Source organism: Umbelopsis ramanniana (assembly GCF_025399195.1).
Source record: "Umbelopsis ramanniana AG unplaced genomic scaffold K450scaffold_11, whole genome shotgun sequence".
Taxonomy (NCBI): Eukaryota; Fungi; Mucoromycota; class Umbelopsidomycetes; order Umbelopsidales; family Umbelopsidaceae; genus Umbelopsis; species Umbelopsis ramanniana.
Window position 1 is genome coordinate 37,955 of NW_026252097.1, and position 18,117 is coordinate 56,071.

At 42.4% G+C, this 18,117-nt stretch overlaps 9 protein-coding genes across 9 annotated transcripts; 7 read left to right on the top strand and 2 right to left on the bottom strand.

The window, feature by feature from the left end:
- Window positions 1–3,092: 3,092 nt before the first annotated feature.
- K450DRAFT_228777 (uncharacterized protein) lies at window positions 3,093–4,197 on the top strand. The gene is made up of 2 exons (XM_051586979.1): window positions 3,093–3,764; window positions 3,827–4,197. The coding sequence occupies exons 1-2, from the start codon at window positions 3,185–3,187 to the stop codon at window positions 4,075–4,077; spliced, it is 831 nt and encodes a 276-aa protein (XP_051447049.1). The 5' UTR covers window positions 3,093–3,184; the 3' UTR covers window positions 4,078–4,197.
- Window positions 4,198–6,343: 2,146 nt separating this feature from the next.
- Window positions 6,344–6,724, top strand: K450DRAFT_228784 (uncharacterized protein). Its single transcript, XM_051586980.1, has one exon. It carries the CDS (start codon window positions 6,380–6,382, stop codon window positions 6,581–6,583), a length of 204 nt encoding a protein of 67 aa, XP_051447050.1. The 5' UTR covers window positions 6,344–6,379; the 3' UTR covers window positions 6,584–6,724.
- A 1,840-nt stretch (window positions 6,725–8,564) lies between these two features.
- Window positions 8,565–9,079, top strand: K450DRAFT_228787 (uncharacterized protein). The gene has a single exon (XM_051586981.1). The coding sequence runs from the start codon at window positions 8,579–8,581 to the stop codon at window positions 8,858–8,860; it is 282 nt and encodes a 93-aa protein (XP_051447051.1). The 5' UTR covers window positions 8,565–8,578; the 3' UTR covers window positions 8,861–9,079.
- A 605-nt stretch (window positions 9,080–9,684) lies between these two features.
- On the top strand, window positions 9,685–11,287 carry K450DRAFT_228789 (uncharacterized protein). Its single transcript, XM_051586982.1, has 4 exons — window positions 9,685–9,784; window positions 9,849–10,237; window positions 10,319–10,581; window positions 10,654–11,287. Exons 1-4 carry the CDS (start codon window positions 9,739–9,741, stop codon window positions 11,018–11,020), a joined length of 1,065 nt encoding a protein of 354 aa, XP_051447052.1. The 5' UTR covers window positions 9,685–9,738; the 3' UTR covers window positions 11,021–11,287.
- Window positions 11,288–11,300: 13 nt separating this feature from the next.
- K450DRAFT_228793 (uncharacterized protein) lies at window positions 11,301–13,136 on the top strand. The gene is made up of 6 exons (XM_051586983.1): window positions 11,301–11,398; window positions 11,480–11,697; window positions 11,766–11,835; window positions 11,896–12,340; window positions 12,406–12,660; window positions 12,742–13,136. The coding sequence occupies exons 2-6, from the start codon at window positions 11,517–11,519 to the stop codon at window positions 12,976–12,978; spliced, it is 1,188 nt and encodes a 395-aa protein (XP_051447053.1). The 5' UTR covers window positions 11,301–11,398; window positions 11,480–11,516; the 3' UTR covers window positions 12,979–13,136.
- A 157-nt stretch (window positions 13,137–13,293) lies between these two features.
- Window positions 13,294–14,671, bottom strand: K450DRAFT_269510 (uncharacterized protein; the record flags this gene model as incomplete). The annotated part of the gene is made up of 5 exons (XM_051592927.1): window positions 13,294–13,618; window positions 13,693–13,909; window positions 13,986–14,117; window positions 14,181–14,242; window positions 14,304–14,671. 5 exons carry the CDS (start codon window positions 14,669–14,671, stop codon window positions 13,294–13,296), a joined length of 1,104 nt encoding a protein of 367 aa, XP_051447054.1.
- A 745-nt stretch (window positions 14,672–15,416) lies between these two features.
- On the top strand, window positions 15,417–15,970 carry K450DRAFT_228801 (uncharacterized protein; the record flags this gene model as incomplete). Its single annotated transcript, XM_051586984.1, has 2 exons — window positions 15,417–15,598; window positions 15,672–15,970. A coding segment is annotated over one exon (182 nt), but the record flags the coding sequence as incomplete, so codon positions are not given.
- On the top strand, window positions 15,597–16,118 carry K450DRAFT_228803 (uncharacterized protein). The gene has a single exon (XM_051586985.1). It carries the CDS (start codon window positions 15,629–15,631, stop codon window positions 15,977–15,979), a length of 351 nt encoding a protein of 116 aa, XP_051447056.1. The 5' UTR covers window positions 15,597–15,628; the 3' UTR covers window positions 15,980–16,118.
- K450DRAFT_228805 (uncharacterized protein) lies at window positions 16,119–17,660 on the bottom strand. The gene is made up of 2 exons (XM_051586986.1): window positions 17,194–17,660; window positions 16,119–17,103 (listed from the first exon to the last, which is right to left on the bottom strand). Exons 1-2 carry the CDS (start codon window positions 17,567–17,569, stop codon window positions 16,259–16,261), a joined length of 1,221 nt encoding a protein of 406 aa, XP_051447057.1. The 5' UTR covers window positions 17,570–17,660; the 3' UTR covers window positions 16,119–16,258.
- Window positions 17,661–18,117: the final 457 nt, after the last annotated feature.

The following is an 18,117-nucleotide window of genomic DNA, read 5'->3' on the forward strand; positions in this document are numbered from 1 at the left end:
AGATATCAGTGATAGTAGATTGATCTGGCTTCTCAGAAGCAGCAATCAACTCTTTGACAAGTGTGTCGGCCCAGTACTCGGAAGTATGTCCAGCGACGTGGTTGAACAATTTCTGTTGTAGGCAGAGAAACTCATTTAATATATACTACCAACCGCATAAACCGCCAAGGAATGTATGCACTTACAATCTGTTTGGCTGTCTTTCTATCTTCACTCATGGTAAGGCAGTCATTGACAGCAGCAGCAACCTCAGCGTAATCCCAGGGATTGACCATCTTGGCTGCACTCAAGCTTCCAGCGGTACCAGTGAATTCGGAAAGAATCAATGGACCATGATTCTCCTGTTGGCAGATGATGTATTCCATACTGGTGGTATTCATACCGTCACGGATAGAGGTAATCAAGCCAACATCAGCCACAGTAAGCAGAGCGTAGTATTCATCACGATCGATATGCTGATGGAAGTGGTGAACAGGAGTGAACTCGAGTGAACCGAATTTACCATTGATCTGGCTAACAAGTTCCGAGACCTTCGTTTCGAGCTTGCGTGATTCAGTAACGCCTGGTGACGTGACTTGAATCAAAACAACCTTGTTTCTCCACTCTGGATAGTCGGTAAGAAGTTTTTCAAAGGCATTCAACTTTTGAACAACGCCCTTGACGGGATCGAGCTTATCGCGACCAACAATGATCTTCTTGTCTCCGTACATTTCTCTGATAGCAGCAATCTTGGGAGCAACACCAGGATCTTTACGATAACGGTTGATCTTATCCACATCCACACCAATGGGATAGGTTCCGACTGATACAAGCTGACCTTTAGCATCTACTCCGGAAGGTGTTGATTCATAACCAAGGACACGGGTACAGCAAGAAATGAAATGTCTGGAGTACGAGTAGGTCTGCATGAGAGTAAAGAAAGGTATTAGCACACCATGTTTTCCATTGCGAGATTTTCAAGTGAATGCATCCTCTATACCTGGAAAGCAACAAGACTGGAACCAAGCATTCCCTTCAAAATTTGATCACGTCCTAAAAATCATGGAAAAGTTGTTTAAATCATGACCTACTACGTACCGTTCAATATGAAGGTCACTTACTTGGAAGGCATCTGAAGATCTCTGAACTAGGGAATGGAGCATGGATGAAAAGACCAGTGTGAGCTTGAGGGAGCCTTGCCCTGAGCATTTCGGGGACCAAAAGCAAATGGTAGTCGTGAATCCAAACTGCGGAGGTTGAAGAAGCAGCGGGAATATATTGGAAGGTCAGTGCATGATGTAACCATTGGTCACTTAATAATTTTCCCCCCAAAATATTTACCTATATCACCAGGCTTGTACACACTGATAATCGCATCAGTGAAGGCTTCATTCACTTTAACGTAGTCATTAAAATACTGGTTTTCAGCCGATCCATTGGTGACTTCATTCCACAAGACATAGTGGAAAAGTGGCCAAAGGACTACAACAACGAGAATAATCATCAGCATTCACGCATTCTCATTCCATAACACCACACCACACCCATGCTCACCTTTTTTACAATATCCTTCATAATGACCAGCAGACACCTTGCTGTCCAGGAAGATAGGAATGATATTACCAGCATCCTTCAACAACTTCTTGATGGTTTCCTTATCGCTGTCATCAAGATCCTCTGTTGTAACGGTGTCACCATCTTCATTTTCCAAGGCTCCAGGTGATCCTAGGTACACACAATCCCAGGATTTCTTGAGGGCCTCTAAACCGGAGTACATGGCCGAGTGACCACCACGCTGAGTCAATTTCCAATCTGGTGACTCGCCAATGGTGATTTCTGTTTGTCGTCTCTTCTTCAAGCGAGAGATAGGAGCATCACCACCTGCAATAGCTAGAGTTTGCGTTCCAGTTCCAGGAACAATGCTCTTCAGCTTTTCCAAAATGGTTGGTTCCTTTTGGTGTTCAACCTTCTTGACACAGTTGTATTGAATATGGTTGGTCACATTGATGACCTTGCCATGGAAAGTAGGCTTATCCTCTCCGGCAAATGGGAGGAAGGATTTGATAGCTTCAGTGTCTATTCCTGGTGTGGTAGGAATGTGAGGCATGTCGTGTAGAAAATGAAAGAAAGAGGTGAAAGAGAATAAGAAAATCCCGAGAATCAACGCAATGCAGTAAAGCCCTTGGGATTATTTTCCAGTTCCGCTGAATCTGATTCCGTGACTGCTACTCCCTTACATGGAAATGACGTGATACCCGTTTTGCGAACAGTGACAGAAGTGGACCTTTCGGGGTGAGATCCATTGTTTGCGATAAGAAACGAGCAATCACCTTGCACACGTGGCTCATCTCCACGAAACAACGCGATGTTTTTACACAAAATAAACCAGAGCTTTGTTGTACGTGTTTTTATTTTACTATCGACGCTTTGTAGCGATGTGCAAAAATCCGTTCGTTTTGATGATGTTATGTTTTTGAGAGCTTGCTTTTACATCGTAGCAACCATCGGTATTTAAAATGCAAGCTGAGCCAAAATTGAAAACTTGCGGTCTGGAAGGTACTGAGATGATATTTGACAAAAGACGTTTGAAAAGTATCCCCTAAACAGCTCGCAGAGGTCGCACCAAGCGATGCCAGGAATATTTAAATAGAAGCGAAGCGTTTGGGATTCTGGTCTTCTTGCTAGTGTACGGTAGGAGTTTGTCTTCCTTATAGCAGCTGGTTAGCTTGCTGTCCTCTTCTATCCGTTATCGTATATACAATCTTTGGTGTATATCACTTTTGAATGTGGATACAAACCGGTCTGACAACTTGCCAGATGTAGAAAATGTAATGGATGACATGCCAACCGCCATGGAATGGGGTTGATGATAACCTGTAAGACAAGTCCGTAATGATATGTTTTGACTCCTTTCAAAATACCATCGTTATAATAACCGTGTGTCTCCTTCCAAGCCCCACACTCTAGTGACATTTTACGTTGCCGCCCATCTGCCGGGGTGATACTTGCCTTCACGTACATATTTTGCTCCAAGCGTTATTGTCACCATCCTAACTGACCGAGTTTTTCTTCCCTACATTCCAAATCATCACTATTTGTCAGATTGCAAAGCCATTTGCGTCAGAAACACTTTGTTCTTGGTGTCGACACAAGAAAAGAATGATATTGAAGCATTCTGGAGAAATGAAATAAAAGTGTCACAAACATGCGCAACTATTTAAAATTTTCATGTTTGACGCAATGCAAAAACCTCAAACGCCAACACTTGCGCTCCGCACTTATCTTTCTTTCATATTCTTCTACCATGACAAAACATAGACTCGCCATCATAGGAAAAGGCCTTGTAGCTTCGGCTATTGCTAAGCAGGCCGCAACCACATATGGCTCAGTGACCATGGTGTCACGTAGCAAACCTCTTGAAATGGACCAACTACCCGACCGCGTTAGTCATGTTCAAGGTAACGCTCTGCACCCTTCGCCATTCTCAGACGTTATACGAAGTGCTGACGCAGTGGTGTCGACTGTCGGTGTCATTAAGGAAAGCAAAGGCGAGGACGGAACGTTTGAAAGACTAAACCGAGACGCCGTTGTTAGTGTGGCGCGTGAAATGGTCAAAACCCAGCCGCCGAACTTGGATCGCCGATGCCTGGTGTACTTCTCAGCTGCTAATGCTCCACCCGGATTCCTGCTCGATCCTCGCTACATCAACACCAAGAGAGAAGCTGAAGAGGCCTTGTTATCAAATGAATTCAAAGATAAGTTGCGTGTTGTTATTGTTCGGCCAGGTAAGGAAGCGTCTATGAGTCATCAAACGCAGTAGGCCGCTGACTTTTTTTTTGGTTGTTAGGCATCATTTATTCTATGACCCAGAGAAAGTTTATGCTACCCATTGCTGTAGAAACCATGCTTGTTTCTGCCCTTCTTCGACCCTTCCGCCATCATCTTCCCGATGCCATGCAGTTCATGGCTGATAAACCTCTGTCCGACGACATTGTCAGCATGGCCGTCCTGGAAGCAATCAAAAAGCCCGATGTGCATGGAATTATCGGAGTTGATGAAATTCAGGAATTATCCAACCTCTGGCGCAAGCGTCAGTAAATATGCCAAATAGCACTTGTACAATAGATGTAGAAGAGAGTGGAAATTTTGTCAAATGAGTTCAATAGAGTAGCAGTAAGCAATGGAACAAATAAAAGTTATAAGTATAATGGGATGTGATCGAACGTTTGCGATGTGAAGGAAGTGTTCTACGACCAATCGGAGAAAGGGATCTGACATGTTCCAAAAGGATCTTTCAAGTCATATATCAATTTTGTTAGCCGTAAATTGCCATTATGTCTTTCTGCTTCGCCAATTTGTCAACACCATACCATTACAACTGGTTTGGCATCCCTCTATGTTGATCTCCTAGTTCCATTGTGATATAGACTCGCTATGGGGTTCTCCTTACTCCTATTCTACACATCTCGCTTAGTCGAAGCTTATGTTACTAGACTGCTTTTTCTATAGACAATCGTAGGATAGTATCACCTGAGCGAAACGGCAAAGTAAGAGCGAATAGTACAGCCAAGGATATCCTTGTTTGTACTGAGTGAATAATTCACACCGCATTATAAATAAAGTATGTGCCAAACCTTCCAACAGAATATTTTGTTCTATACAGCTCATCTGAATTAGCCCCTTACACTAATGGCAATCGAACATTATAGAATCAATTCATACGCTTTGTATATAAAAAGTCTGTACTGCTCGTCTGAGCGTTGATTAATTGTCTTTTCTCAACTGATTCGATATCAACTCATTCAAAGACTAATCTCCATGAAGTATATGTCTGAAGTATGACACCATCCGATCTATGACCCCTTACAACTATGGCATCATTTATCGTCCTTATACCAATTGATGTTATCTTGGACTCAAAATTAACACTACATTTAGAACCTCAAAGCAGCAGAGATGATTCCAAGCTCATAAGTGTTATTTTCTGGCTTTGGTTACTCACTCATCGTTCACAGCGACGCAAGTGACTTGGTTCATTACCGCATCCACATATAGATGCAGGTTTATGCTTCAAAAGAAATGACAATTTTGTCAGTTACTAACAGTTACCAAAACATTCAACCGGTTTTTAAATCGTTACAGCTATGACTAGCGCTTTTACGCATCAGAAATTTGAAAAATACTATACATTCCCATGTGTGGTAATGCTCTAATGCTTGTATTGAGCTGGACTTGCTACAACCATGCATCAAGGTACATCCTGCAAGGGATAGAAGACCATAGAAGAATTGAAGATAATTGACCTGATATGCTCCATAATTATAACGCTTTTGGGCTTGCAGGCGCATCCAGCACTTTGACAAAGTGTTTGTTAGGCTTAACACAGCAGCAGGAGTGCAGGTTCAAAAGGAGGGGAGTACTTTCTATTTTTTGCTGCGTTGCATATCAGTTTGAAAGATGTACAGATTGGAAACCCTGGTAGAGCCCAGAACAAAATATTATTAGTCGTCATGTTACTGCCAACCATCTCCAATATCTATCTGCAAGCGACAAGTGTAAAAAAAAAAACTCTTTCTGAAACAGCCATTTCCTACGACCGACGCACATTCAGTATGGTGTGGATATTGTCAATCATTTTGTGTACCACAAACAAGATCCAAAAGGTAATGGCTGCCTACAAGAAAAAAATACTACCCATATCGTACTTCTGAGTATACTCAGATGTTGTAAAGCTCTCCTCCTTAAACGTTTTTGTTGATATGACGCTATAGTATGACAGTGCCTGTGCGAAGCAAAAGCCTTAGAGTACGAGTAATGAGCGTTTAATACTCCTAACTTTGACCGTTGAAAAACACCACGGCCTTCTCTTGCTTGTTGCGCTCTATCTATACCATTGCAATAAGTTGTAGGAACAGATGAAAAGGTTCATCAATACATCTATATCGATCACACTGAATCGAACTTGCTGCTGCATCTTCCCCTATCCCCTTGCCAAGTCTGACGAAAGGAGGACTGTTATTTGACTTGTGTCATTGACTTTCTCGATGATGAGATGGACATAGTCTCATTACGCAATTGATAGTATAATAATTCATGTTGTTTATTTCTGTAACCTTTCATTGGTAAAGATTTCAGTGGCCATATGGCTTTCCAGCATGTAATAAGATCATGGCCAAACAATGGACCGGCTTAGCCATGCTCCTTAACCCTTTGGGGAGGACAGTGGACTCTCCTGGGTTGCACATATATAAATTAACATATGACCAACGATAAGTGCTCGAGAATCTTCGTACTTTCATTCCTTCACCTTATTACAATGTACAAAGTCACAATCCTACTCTTCTTACTTTCGATAATTGCTGGAGTTCTATCATGTGGACAAACGGCATGCCAGTTTAACATGTTGTCAGGAGGTCGCTGCTATTATTCATGTCGGTATAATGAATGTCAACAAGACACCAAAACCACTCGAGCACAATTCATGGGAGCAATGTTATCAAGAGAATTTGAGTGTAGAGAAGAAGGCGCAACAGATTTTTCATGCTTCAGAAGTGCGCCATTGGGAGACTGCTCAAATTTTCAATGGTTCTGCACGCAATGCTGACCAAAGACCACAGTAAAATCATGACCACAGGCTGGTCGTTGATATAATAGCTAGACGTAATTGACCTGCTAGATAACCGAAAACCGAAATATACTTGAGGGATAATAATTAATAAAGGATCAGGTGTTTATTTTGGCCTGCAGCAGCTACTGCATAATCAATTTGGTGGCGAATGGTTGATTGTTGTAAAATTATAGTACCATTGCCATTCCCAGGAGTGAACAGAAAAACCGTTATTGTAGTATTCAATATTTATCAGCAAGCTTTTGGCTACCGTCTGTCAATCACTCATTGTGATAAATCAGATAATGAATACTAGAGTCTGCGAGTTCAGATGACGTACTAAGCAAAAGCAAAAGTAATTCAAAATTAATCCCCTTTCCATGACGGATACACTAAGTCGTCACATCCCTCGGTCTCCTTCTCTTGTACAATGATATTTTGATCATTGACAGAAACATTTCTTTTGTCCGCCAGTCAAAAAAAAAAAAAAATTGGTATAGCTGGGCAAAATTTTTCAATCGCACTGATTTATTGACCCTTTATCTTGGACCGACTCATCGAACGAACTCTCCTGAACCAAGACCAGTCGCGGTGACATCTTATGAAACTAACTTTAGGAGCTATCCCCTGACTCCCTTTCGAATAGTCCGTCTCCGAATCTTGGGGAACTAATATTTTTTGCGCTAGGACAAAGTGAATAGCTGTAAGATGATATTCCTTCAGTTGCAATTTTAACGTCAATCTTTTAAACCGAGATCAAATCTCGATGCTAAGTAAGTCCCGTCAAATATGCTCTATCGGCACCTCACTGTCTACCCCACTCCTTTCTCCTGTCCATATTGTGGCTTGCAAGTAGCAGAAATACGGAGGTGAGTTCAATGCCTATAAGAATGAAGCAAGTCAAGCTTGTAAAACCACTGACCTTTATATCAACCATGTACAAATTATCTATACTGACAATCCTATTCACAGCTTCTGTGGCCCTTTCATGTGAGGAAGCTTGCAAGTTTGTTTCATTCCAGAATGGACGGTGCGTTTTTCAGTGTCGAAATGGTGCCTGTAGCCGTACAGCAAAGAGCAACAAGGTGGACTTCTTGAACTCTCTTCAAGCAAGGAACTTCGATTGCATATCAGAAAACACCGATTCCATAATTTGTTCACCTCAATCTTTCAACGGGGAGTGCCAAAAAATGAATTGGTCCTGTCCCGGCTGCTGAACTTATTCCAACGGGAAGCAGAGACGTCAATAATACCAAGCATACTAAACAACTACCAATCGAAGAACGCAATAGGATAATATATTCCTGTCTGCATCTAGCACAAAATCAGAAACCTCATTCTATACACCTATGCTATAGTACTATAATAAAATTTACTATACTGCATGCTCGCGTTGAAACGTAGTCCCTTTTGGTGTTCATCAGATCGCTCAGCGTTGGGTTGGTGTTGGAGCACACCTGTTACAAAATTGAAGTAGCAGAAGAACATTGTGTGCACTTCTGCAAAACAACGAAGGTGATCAAATAAATTATGACTGGAAGATCCCTGATGACGCATTCCCTTGACAATTTGGATTAAACCAATTGAATCTTTTACCGCTCACTTGTCTGTTGTAGTCGGACAAACAATCTTACTCCAAGATTAAATCATGACCATAGTCAGAAGTCCCCCTCACATGGAGCATTTCTTGTTCCCTATTACAAAATTAGATTTGTACTTGAGAGGAGCATCCAGCTTTTTTACTCTAATAAAGCAATGACTTCAGAAAAAAATCTTCCACTGCAGTCCTACATTGACCGTTGAAACTGAGCTAGCTCCCAACCATGATTGAATATTGTCGATAACGTAATATCAATCTACTTTTGACTCTCATATCCCTTTCCTGCCCTTCAGGGAGCCTTTAGGTGGCAGAAAACGGAGGTTCAGCTCATTTTCTATAAGAATGATATGAACTAGTATTTTTTGTGTAAGTCGTCTACTTCCATATCCATCATGTACAAGTTATCTATTTTGGCAATCCTATTCACAGCTTCTGTGGCCCTTTCCTGCGACAAAGCTTGCAGTTTCGTTTCAGAGGCCAATGGCCAATGCACTTTTTCATGCGTATCGGCCTGTCATCAGCCCGCACCTCACCACAGAAATGCGTTCTTGAGCGGCCTTGCTCAGAAGGGTCATAACTGCAGAGCAAGCGGCATCACTTCCGTCACTTGCCCAGCGCAAGCTAGTCTAGGAAACTGCCGAGCTACAAGTTGGACTTGTGGTCGTGGCTGCTAAAAATGGCTCCAGTTAGGAAAGCAAGGATACAAGTCACGCAAAGCCATCAAGCTAATGCATTAACCTAAGAAGACAATAGTTAATGAATTTTTACGAAGAAATTGGGAACCTCTATCTCTACATCGATTCCGTTACAATTTATATAAAAACTTCGGTATAGATGCATCCAATGTTAAAGCTAGGATCATACCAAATTTCAATCGTCCCAATGTCCTATATATTATAGTAAAATGGAGATATCGTATGCTATGATGTCTTGTGACCATAATGAACTTCTCAGTGTCTACTAAGGGTTGGAGCATACGTGTTTACCATATGAGAGTAGCAGATAAACGATGTATACTGACGCAAAGTAATAATGGCCATCAGAAAGACATATATTGTAGAGTGGCATCACTTTGGAAATTGGGACTTTCCTCCAGACAAGGTCTTACACAAAGCTGTGCATCCGTGGAGCTTACGAAAGCTTAGCAAAATTTTACATAAACAATTAGGCAGGTTTTTGATTTATGATGTTAGTTTCACGTATTTAGTTCCGCGGGGCTCTGTTTCTGAGTAAGTTGCAAGATTTTCGGTTAGGTAAGCAACCATGATTATTTTCACAGTCAGCGTTTCTTGATAACAGGATGAACGAAAAACGGAAAGAGACCGGCCGTTTCATTAAAATTACTCAGTGTCAGCGCTTGTTTGTAGTGCGATAAATATAACCTAGAAAGCAAGAAGGATGTTCTCACAATAAGGAAATTGGGCCATGGACTGGAACAATTCTTGTAAAAGTGACAGCTCCGCATTTTCTAGAGCAGCGAATAAAGTTTCGGCCGTAGGTTTTTGGCTGGACAGCTGCGCTCTTCTCTTTCCACTTTTTTTTTTATTCTATCATGACCTCCAACTACGTTCTTGTCACCGGTGGAGCCGGATATATTGGTAAGTATAATAGTTCTATCTTTTCCTTTATACATCAAGCAACTAACACGTGCGTCTCCGCTAGGCTCTCATACTGTTGTTGAACTGTTGAACAAGGACTACAACGTCGTTGTCGTTGATAATCTGTACAATGCTTCCTACGAAGCTATCCGCCGTATTGAGAAACTCACTGGAAAGAAGGTTAACTTCTTCCAGTGCGACATCCTTGATGGCCCTGGCCTTCGTAAAGTGTTCAGCCAATTCACTTTCTCATCCGTGATCCACTTTGCTGGTTTGAAGGCTGTTGGTGAATCCACCCAGATCCCACTAGACTACTACCACAACAATATCAATGGCACCATCACACTTCTCCAAGTTATGAAGGAATTCAATGTCAAGAACATTGTGTTCTCCTCTTCGGCCACTGTCTACGGCGATCCACCCATTATCCCCATCCCCGAAACATGTCCTACCGTAAGTATAATTAGCAACAACGTGCAGGAGGCGCTTTAAAGACTGGGCTTAGTTTTACTAACTTTGACTCCACCATTCCAGGGCTCCACCAATCCTTACGGCCGCACCAAGTTGTTCATTGAGCACATCATTCGCGATCTTTGCACTGCCGAGAAGGAATGGAACGCTGCTTTGTTGCGTTATTTCAACCCCGCTGGCGCTCACCCCTCTGGCATCATGGGCGAGAACCCAACTGGTATCCCCAACAACTTGATGCCTTACCTTTCACAAGTTGCCATTGGCAAGCGTGAGGAGCTCAGCGTCTTTGGCGATGATTATAAGACCAGAGATGGTACTGCTATCAGGTATGTGATATAAGGAGCATGGCGAGATGCATTTCCAGACTCACTCACTGTCATGTTTTTCTCCGCTCACAGAGATTATATTCACGTTGTCGATCTTTCACTGGGTCATTTGGCTGCTTTGGAAAAGCTGAACGTCAACCCTGGTTGCGTTGAATATAACCTTGGTACTGGCCACGGATCCACTGTTTTGGAAATGGTTCGTGCTTTCAGCAAGGCTGTTGGTCGGGACCTCCCTTATAAGATCTGCCCCCGTCGTGCTGGTGATGTGACCAACCTTACTGCCGATCCCCGTAAAGCTAACTCTGAGCTTCAGTGGAAGGCCGAGAAGTCATTGGAAGAAATGTGCCAGAGCTTGTGGGACTGGCAAAGCAAGAACCCTGAAGGTTTCGAAGGTTGCGACCCTAATCCTCCTGCTGAATGCATTATTACCCAGAAATAGACCACAAAAAGTTCCCAATTGTCCGTTATATCAATCTATTCTCCTCTAGATCAGTCTAGATTTCGTTTACGAATGTAGTTTTATCTCTTTTACTTCAACTGGCTTGTTTTCGTTGTTTAATGGGATGGTGCTGTCCATGCTTTGCGTGTGTCGAAGTATGGTCGGAAAAGGGAAGGTGATGGAAAGGCCGTTTTCAGGGACAGTGTACCATGTACTTAAAGAAATAACAATTTATCCGAACAGTATTGTTTGAATTATAATTCAAGATGATCCACCCACTCGGGTGATGATTTGCAAGCATGTATACTGGAGCAGTTTTCTTAGCAACGCTTACACTGACAAGATTCATTAACGAAGTGGTCATCTCTGCTCGATATGGCACGTGATATGACTGCTTCTGCAATTTTTTGCTCTCTGTGTGAGATCCGATTTTTCCTAATTTTTTTTTTTTTGAAACAGTAGCTGGCTATTCGACATTACTACCCTTTCCTACGAAATGGCAGACAACGAAGAACAAACGTCCGGGCTATTCACATGCATGGCATGTCAAGTGGCATTCAGATCCGGAGAGGGTCAAAGAAACCATTACCGATCCGATTGGCATAGATACAATCTTAAGCGCAAGGTAGCCGACCTCCCCCCTATCACCCTCGCTCAATTCGATCAGAAACTTCAAGGTACCTCGGCTGAACTGACCTTCTGATGCCCACCGTATTGACAGTGAAACTAACATCTTGATTGGCAGTAAATCAGACTAAGACTGATGAAAAGAAAGCCGAGCAAGAAGCTTTCTCAGGAGAATGTGAAGCTTGCAGGTTAGTAATAGGGATTGTCGATTGACGTATGGAACGAATTACTTATCAAGACATGGGCAGAAAAACTTTTGGTACTCAGGGTTCGTTCAACAGCCACATTCAATCCAAAAAACATAAGGAAGCTGTCGCCAAAGCCGCATCTCGCCCACAAAAGACCGTCAAGGAAACTGATGATGAGAAGGCTGCCACTACAGTTAACCTTGTTGTGGATGAAAACATGTCCGATGGCGAAGTCAACGAAATTATCGACAAACGGATATCCGAGGCTGTTCGACTTGCCGAAACTGATTGTTTGTTCTGTACACACAAATCAGACACCTTCGAAGATACTATGGCCCATATGACCAAAGTCCATAGCTTTTTCATTCCTGATATCGAGTATCTCTCAGATTTGCGAGGTCTGATCAAGTACCTCGGTGAGAAGATCAGTGTTGGTAATGTTTGCTTGTACTGTAACGGAAAGGGCCGTGCTATCCGATCACTAGAAGCTGTTAGAGCTCACATGGTAAGTGAAGAGATGACTTTCGGATACATCGTTAGGCCGCATACTAATACTCTTTGTTCTTCAAGTTGGATAAAGGTCATTGTAAGATTGCATATGAATCTGATGAGGATGCCATGGAAGTGGTGGACTTTTACGATTTCTCGTCATCCTACCCTCAAGGCTACGATCCTGAGAACCCTGATGTTGATGCTGAATTGGCTCAGCTCACTAATGACATTCAACTTAACGAAGATGAAATGGAATTGATATTACCCAGTGGTGCAAGAATTGGACATCGCAGCTTGCAGCGATACTACAAGCAATCCTTCAAGCCTGATGATGTAAGTGCTAGCTAACCCGTGGCTTTGTAGCAAGCATACCATACATTATACTCACACATGTTTTCCCCTCTTTTTTTTCAGTCTCGCGACTCTGTCTTGATTAACAAGCTAATTACACAATACACTGATGACTTCGGCTACGAGTCTCTCCGATCCAACACCGGTCGTCATGCACAGTATATGGTCACTGATGGTCGCAACGGTGCTCCCACCAAGAGGGATGCCTTTGCTGAAATCAGACATCGTGAGGATTTCAAGATGAAGACCGGCATGCAAGCCAACAACCAAAAGCATTTCCGTCTCCAGATTCTACAGTAAACTCCTTGTCATTCGTTCCTTGCTCTTTCCTCAATTACTGTTTTGCATACCATTATTCTTCCTTGTACATTATCATCAGACCACTTCAATGCTTTGATCATCACGATCATGCTATTAGCCATGCAGTTTACTTTACAAATAGAAGATACTGGATTACTCCATAAAAAGAAATGAAAAACTGAATTAGTTCCAAATGTGTGTGTGTGTGTGTAGGGGGAATGTGAGTTAAAGGATGTGAAAGTGTTATGCCAAATGTTTACAGTCGGGTTTTCATGTAATGATTCTGAGGGTGGTCCATTTCTATGGTTGGTATGATCAGTTTTTCTTGCGTTGCTTGTGCTCTTGTTCTTCATCTTCTTCAATGTTACGCTTGCTGCCAGCAGCAAGTGGAGTACCTGCGCTCTCGTCAACATCCTCCGTCTCCTCGCCATCTTCCAATGTATTCAATTCCAGAGCAGGATCCACCAATTCGCCATAATAAGCTGTCAAGGATTTGAGGTGACTTTGAAGATAGTTTTGTTCCACTTCGCACAGATTTCCTTGGCCAGCAAGCAAAGCTAATTGCTTGGGGTCCGTGTTCCGAGGCACAAAATAGGCAATATTGGGGGAAATTGCTCTAGCTGCTTCGTATAGATGAATTCTAATATAAAATAAATCATAAATGAACTATTCCAGGTATCATCGATCATCCATAGCACGACATGATGCACTTACCCATTCATAGGTATCATGGTTTCAAGATCAAAAACGCTGGCATTGATATAGGACGGGCCGCCCCATGGTGGACTTAGAAACACTGCATCTGCTTTCAGTGAGGGTGCAAGCTGCATGAAGTCGCCGAGGATGAATTCAATTCTATCCGCCACACCGTATATTGCTGCATTGTGTTTAGCGCAATGTAGTTTGACTGGATCAATGTCGATTGCAATGACTAAATTTCCATCCATTGACAAAAATTAATCAGTATTAGATGGCAAGAACAAAGACCCGTCTGTTGACTAACTTACCTCGCTCACATGTGAACGCAAACTGAATAGCATTTCCACCAGAACCACAAAAGGCGTCTATGATGGTATCAGCCCTACACCGCTCAGCAATATGCATTGCAATCTTTTCAGGTGTAACAGAAAACCAGCTCTCTGTAGAATGAAACATAAGTCATTACTCTGTAGGTGCTGCTCCCCTAATAGAATCAATCGTACCTCTATCCATCAATATGCCATGGTCGTACTGGGAAAACAAGTCGTATCGTTTGAACCAGTACCTTTGGAAGAAAAATTAGTATTGATACATTGAAAGGCGGTACGAAGATCAAATCGCCCTACTTTTTAAAATCTCCTTCCATATTGTTTCGATCGTAGTGTACACGAACGTCTTCATAAAAACAGAACGCCTTTCTTTCGGCAGGGGTCATACCAGCACATATGTCTAGCGCATCCTTCTTATTCTTCTTCTTTTTAGACTTCTTCCGCTTGGGTTCGAGGTGTTCTGTTGCATTATCAAAGGAGTTGGCGGGATTTCGTTCGACGATCTGTTTCGCGAACTCAAGGAGTGACAGTGGGTGTCCCGATTCGCCAGTTGGAGCTGGGGAAATAGTATCTTCTGCCTCTAAATCCTCATTTAGGGAGGATAGAGGAGAGCTTGGAAGGATATCCGACGTCGATGGCGATTCTGCCCCTTGATCTGTCGACATGACTGACATCAATGGAGTGAAAAAAATTTCGGGATAGCTGTCAGAAATCGACCCAGGCACGTGTAGTAGGGTTAGGGCTTTAACGAAGTGTTCAGAAGTGGATGTCTCGATGGCCCCACCGTTACCCTCAAGTTCAGACCGTCCAACATAAAAGCATTCGGTAGATCGCTGCTTTATAGCCCTAAATATTCGTAATTTCATTTGTATAATGAAGTCGATTATACCCTACATCATATCAGTAAAAAATGCATGGAGGTTTCCAAACAGTCCTACTTTCCAAAAGTACAAAAGACTACTACTATCTCCATACGTCCTCATTCCCTTCCTCTACATAGTCCTGCGTATCAAAAGCAGTGACCTATCTTGAACGTTTAACTAAAAAGCCCTCTCATCACTTTATTCATCAAATGACCAGTACAATAATTCATTTCTCACAGGTTATCGATTGCTCTGTTTTGAAGAAATTGGTAAAATGCAGACGGACATAGGATTCCTTCTTACCGTTGCGAGGACATTCCTCCAAAGGGAAGCCGTATGTCCTTACGGAAACCCATCCGGTGGACCCTGGCGTCATTCTCTGACTCTTTGTAAACAATGGCTGACCTTGGATCGAAAAAATAAGTCCAAAACGAGCGAGTCATTTGTGTGAATTCGGCAGCAAAAAGCCCTAGCGATTTTTTGGCCGCCCCCCAGCGCTATAAATATCCGAAATTTGACCCACTGGAACTTTTTGGTTTTTACTTCTTTATGCACATACTACTTCCTCTCCTCGTTACCTTGTTCTCTAGTTTTACGGCTGTATATGCCTGTGGATGCTATGGTCCATGTAGTCTGCCGCCAACGCTTCCATGTCAAGGAGCTCCAGGAACAGTCAACGTAACAGCTTGTGTCTGCGACTGCTGTCCAGCGTGTAATAGGTATGGCTGAGTGATTCGAAATAGTGTAAGAAGGAAGGGCATGGCTAACCTTTTGGCTGTCAGCTGTGATCAATTATTTGCAGGATGTCATAGTGACAAGTGGCAAAACGATCTTATCCTATCGCCACCACCGCCAAGCGTCCTCACTTTAGGGACTTCCATCACATCGGACCTACTCCGGGCAAATTCTGGGAATTTAAATTACTTCATAGGAGCATGTATACAGCCAGCTCTTCCCGTTGGATTGAACCTGGCTCTTAACACCACTGCTGGATTTGTGGCTCTAGAAGGAACACCAACCACATCTTCTCCCCTCACTGAGTACACAATCATAGCCAAGGGGGGTGTAAATTACATTGGCAGAATGACAGTCCAGTTTTCCGTTACCTGAGGAGTCAAAAAAATCATCACACATGCTCATTTTTTCTTTGTTTTCATACTGAACTCATTTTTTTTTATAGTGCTTATTTAGCCATTTTTTTCGCTCATGCATGAAGTAGCTCACGAAGTTTCCTTGGTATTGCAACGCAACGGCGCTTAACTCGCTCTTTGGAAATCCAAGTTATGGACTTTATTCATAAAGTTTTGCCAGAGAGAGTAATGTGCCTTCTGATATTGAAGGAATAAATAAAAGAAACTTGCTATACCATCGTAATTTCACATTATTCTATTATATGGCAGCAATTTGAACTGAAGGAGGGACCTCCTGTTGGAATACAACGTAGTTGTTCTTGAGAAAAGTGTCACCCAAAATACCAACGCTGTTACTTCCGCTATATGCGAATGCGGCCATGCACTTATTTCTCCCTATCTGTTCGAAGATTAGGTCTGCAGCTGGGACAATGTAATCGTTTCCTCCAATATTGAGTTTAAGATCATGCAAATCGGCAACATTACAGGAAATAGTGTAAGTTCCATCCTCATTATCAATAGCGTTCAAAGCTTTGGCAACCTGGCTAGCTTGAAGATCAGGTAACATCAACAGAGTAGATCCAGTGTCGATAATACCGGAGAAATGACTGATGGTTGAACTTCCAACGGAGCCTGAGCCAACTGCAACAGTCCAGAATCCACGCGAGTTATCAACTGGGACGGTAGCAAGAGTGCCTCTGAACTTGGAATGATTGATTCCGCCAAAGAGGTACTCGCCACCGCCGCCATTGGAACCCTTGCCAAGGAAGACACTGAAGATAGGTTCAGAGATCAAACCTTGAGAAATCATATTGTCCACTGGGGTCTTAACGCCGGAAACGGTTACTATTTTGTTAAAACCAAGACCCAAAATTCCGTCACTGGGATCGGTGATAAACCCAGAGGAAATCTTATTCGCCATCTCAATAGTTTGGTTTTTGATAGTTAATCCTCCAATAGTGACATCGTCGGTGCCACATATACCAGAAGACGAAGTACCATCGCCATAAGTGATATGCCATGGACGACCATCCTTATGATAAGTCGAAGACTTGTTGGAGTCGTATCTGGACTTTCTAATACAGCGAGCACATAGAGTACTTGCTAATAGAATGAACGATCCGTGTATGTGTGATGGACAAGTTAAAAACTTAAAAGTTATTATGCTATGAAGATTTAGAAACCAAGACGTACCAAACCAAAGATCAGAAGAGCCTGTATCAAAGTCCAACTTAACGGTTTGACCTGGAGTACCGATGGTGATTTCACCATAATACAATAGATCGTTTTCATAATCAGTCAGGTTCACAGTACCCGTGCTTGCAAGATTGTTACGAAAAGAATCGGATTGAAACATCTTGTATTTATTCATGGCTTTCAAGGCTGCAGCTCTGGCATTTCTCTTAAAATGAGGATTGGTTTTGAGTGGAACCCTCAAAAGTGCTTTAGCCGGTGCGGTTTGTGTAGCCGAAGACGGATGCAGAGCAAAGTCGGCAGCATGAGGGACAAGGCGAGCATCGACAGCAGCAAGAGAAGCTACAATCACGGCAACACAGAGAGTGATCTTCATATTGAAGGTAATAGGAAAGTAAAACAAACGTGGAGAATATCAGTCATGGACTCTACCGAGCATTGGCTCGCTTTTATATTGTTTCCGGCTGATCTGAAAGTTCTTTAAATCGCAGAAGGATTTGCCCGTTACTATTTATCTTATTGCCATATTGGTGTCTTCTTTGCTCGTTTATGATCCCGCGTTACATGTTATTTTGTATCATCCTGTCTCTACATGTCAGTGTATTTTAATATTGCATTCGTGATGACGGTACATGTACAAACAAATGTAGTGTTTCTCCGTTTCTCATTGCCGTGCAAATCAGTGACAATATTCTCCATCTTATCATCTAGTCAAACGCATTTTTTCTTCTTTACTTTTAAGTACAGCGTTGGTGGGCAATAGATGGACGGCATAATTAATACAGCAATTTAAATATCATAGAGAAAGTCAAAAAAGAATTATGTCAGTTCATCTCCTTACTAGGAAGTTAGCAATTTCATTAACTTCCAACCAGTGATGACATTGCAGCTTGATAGATAACACAAGGAACGATCAATATTAGT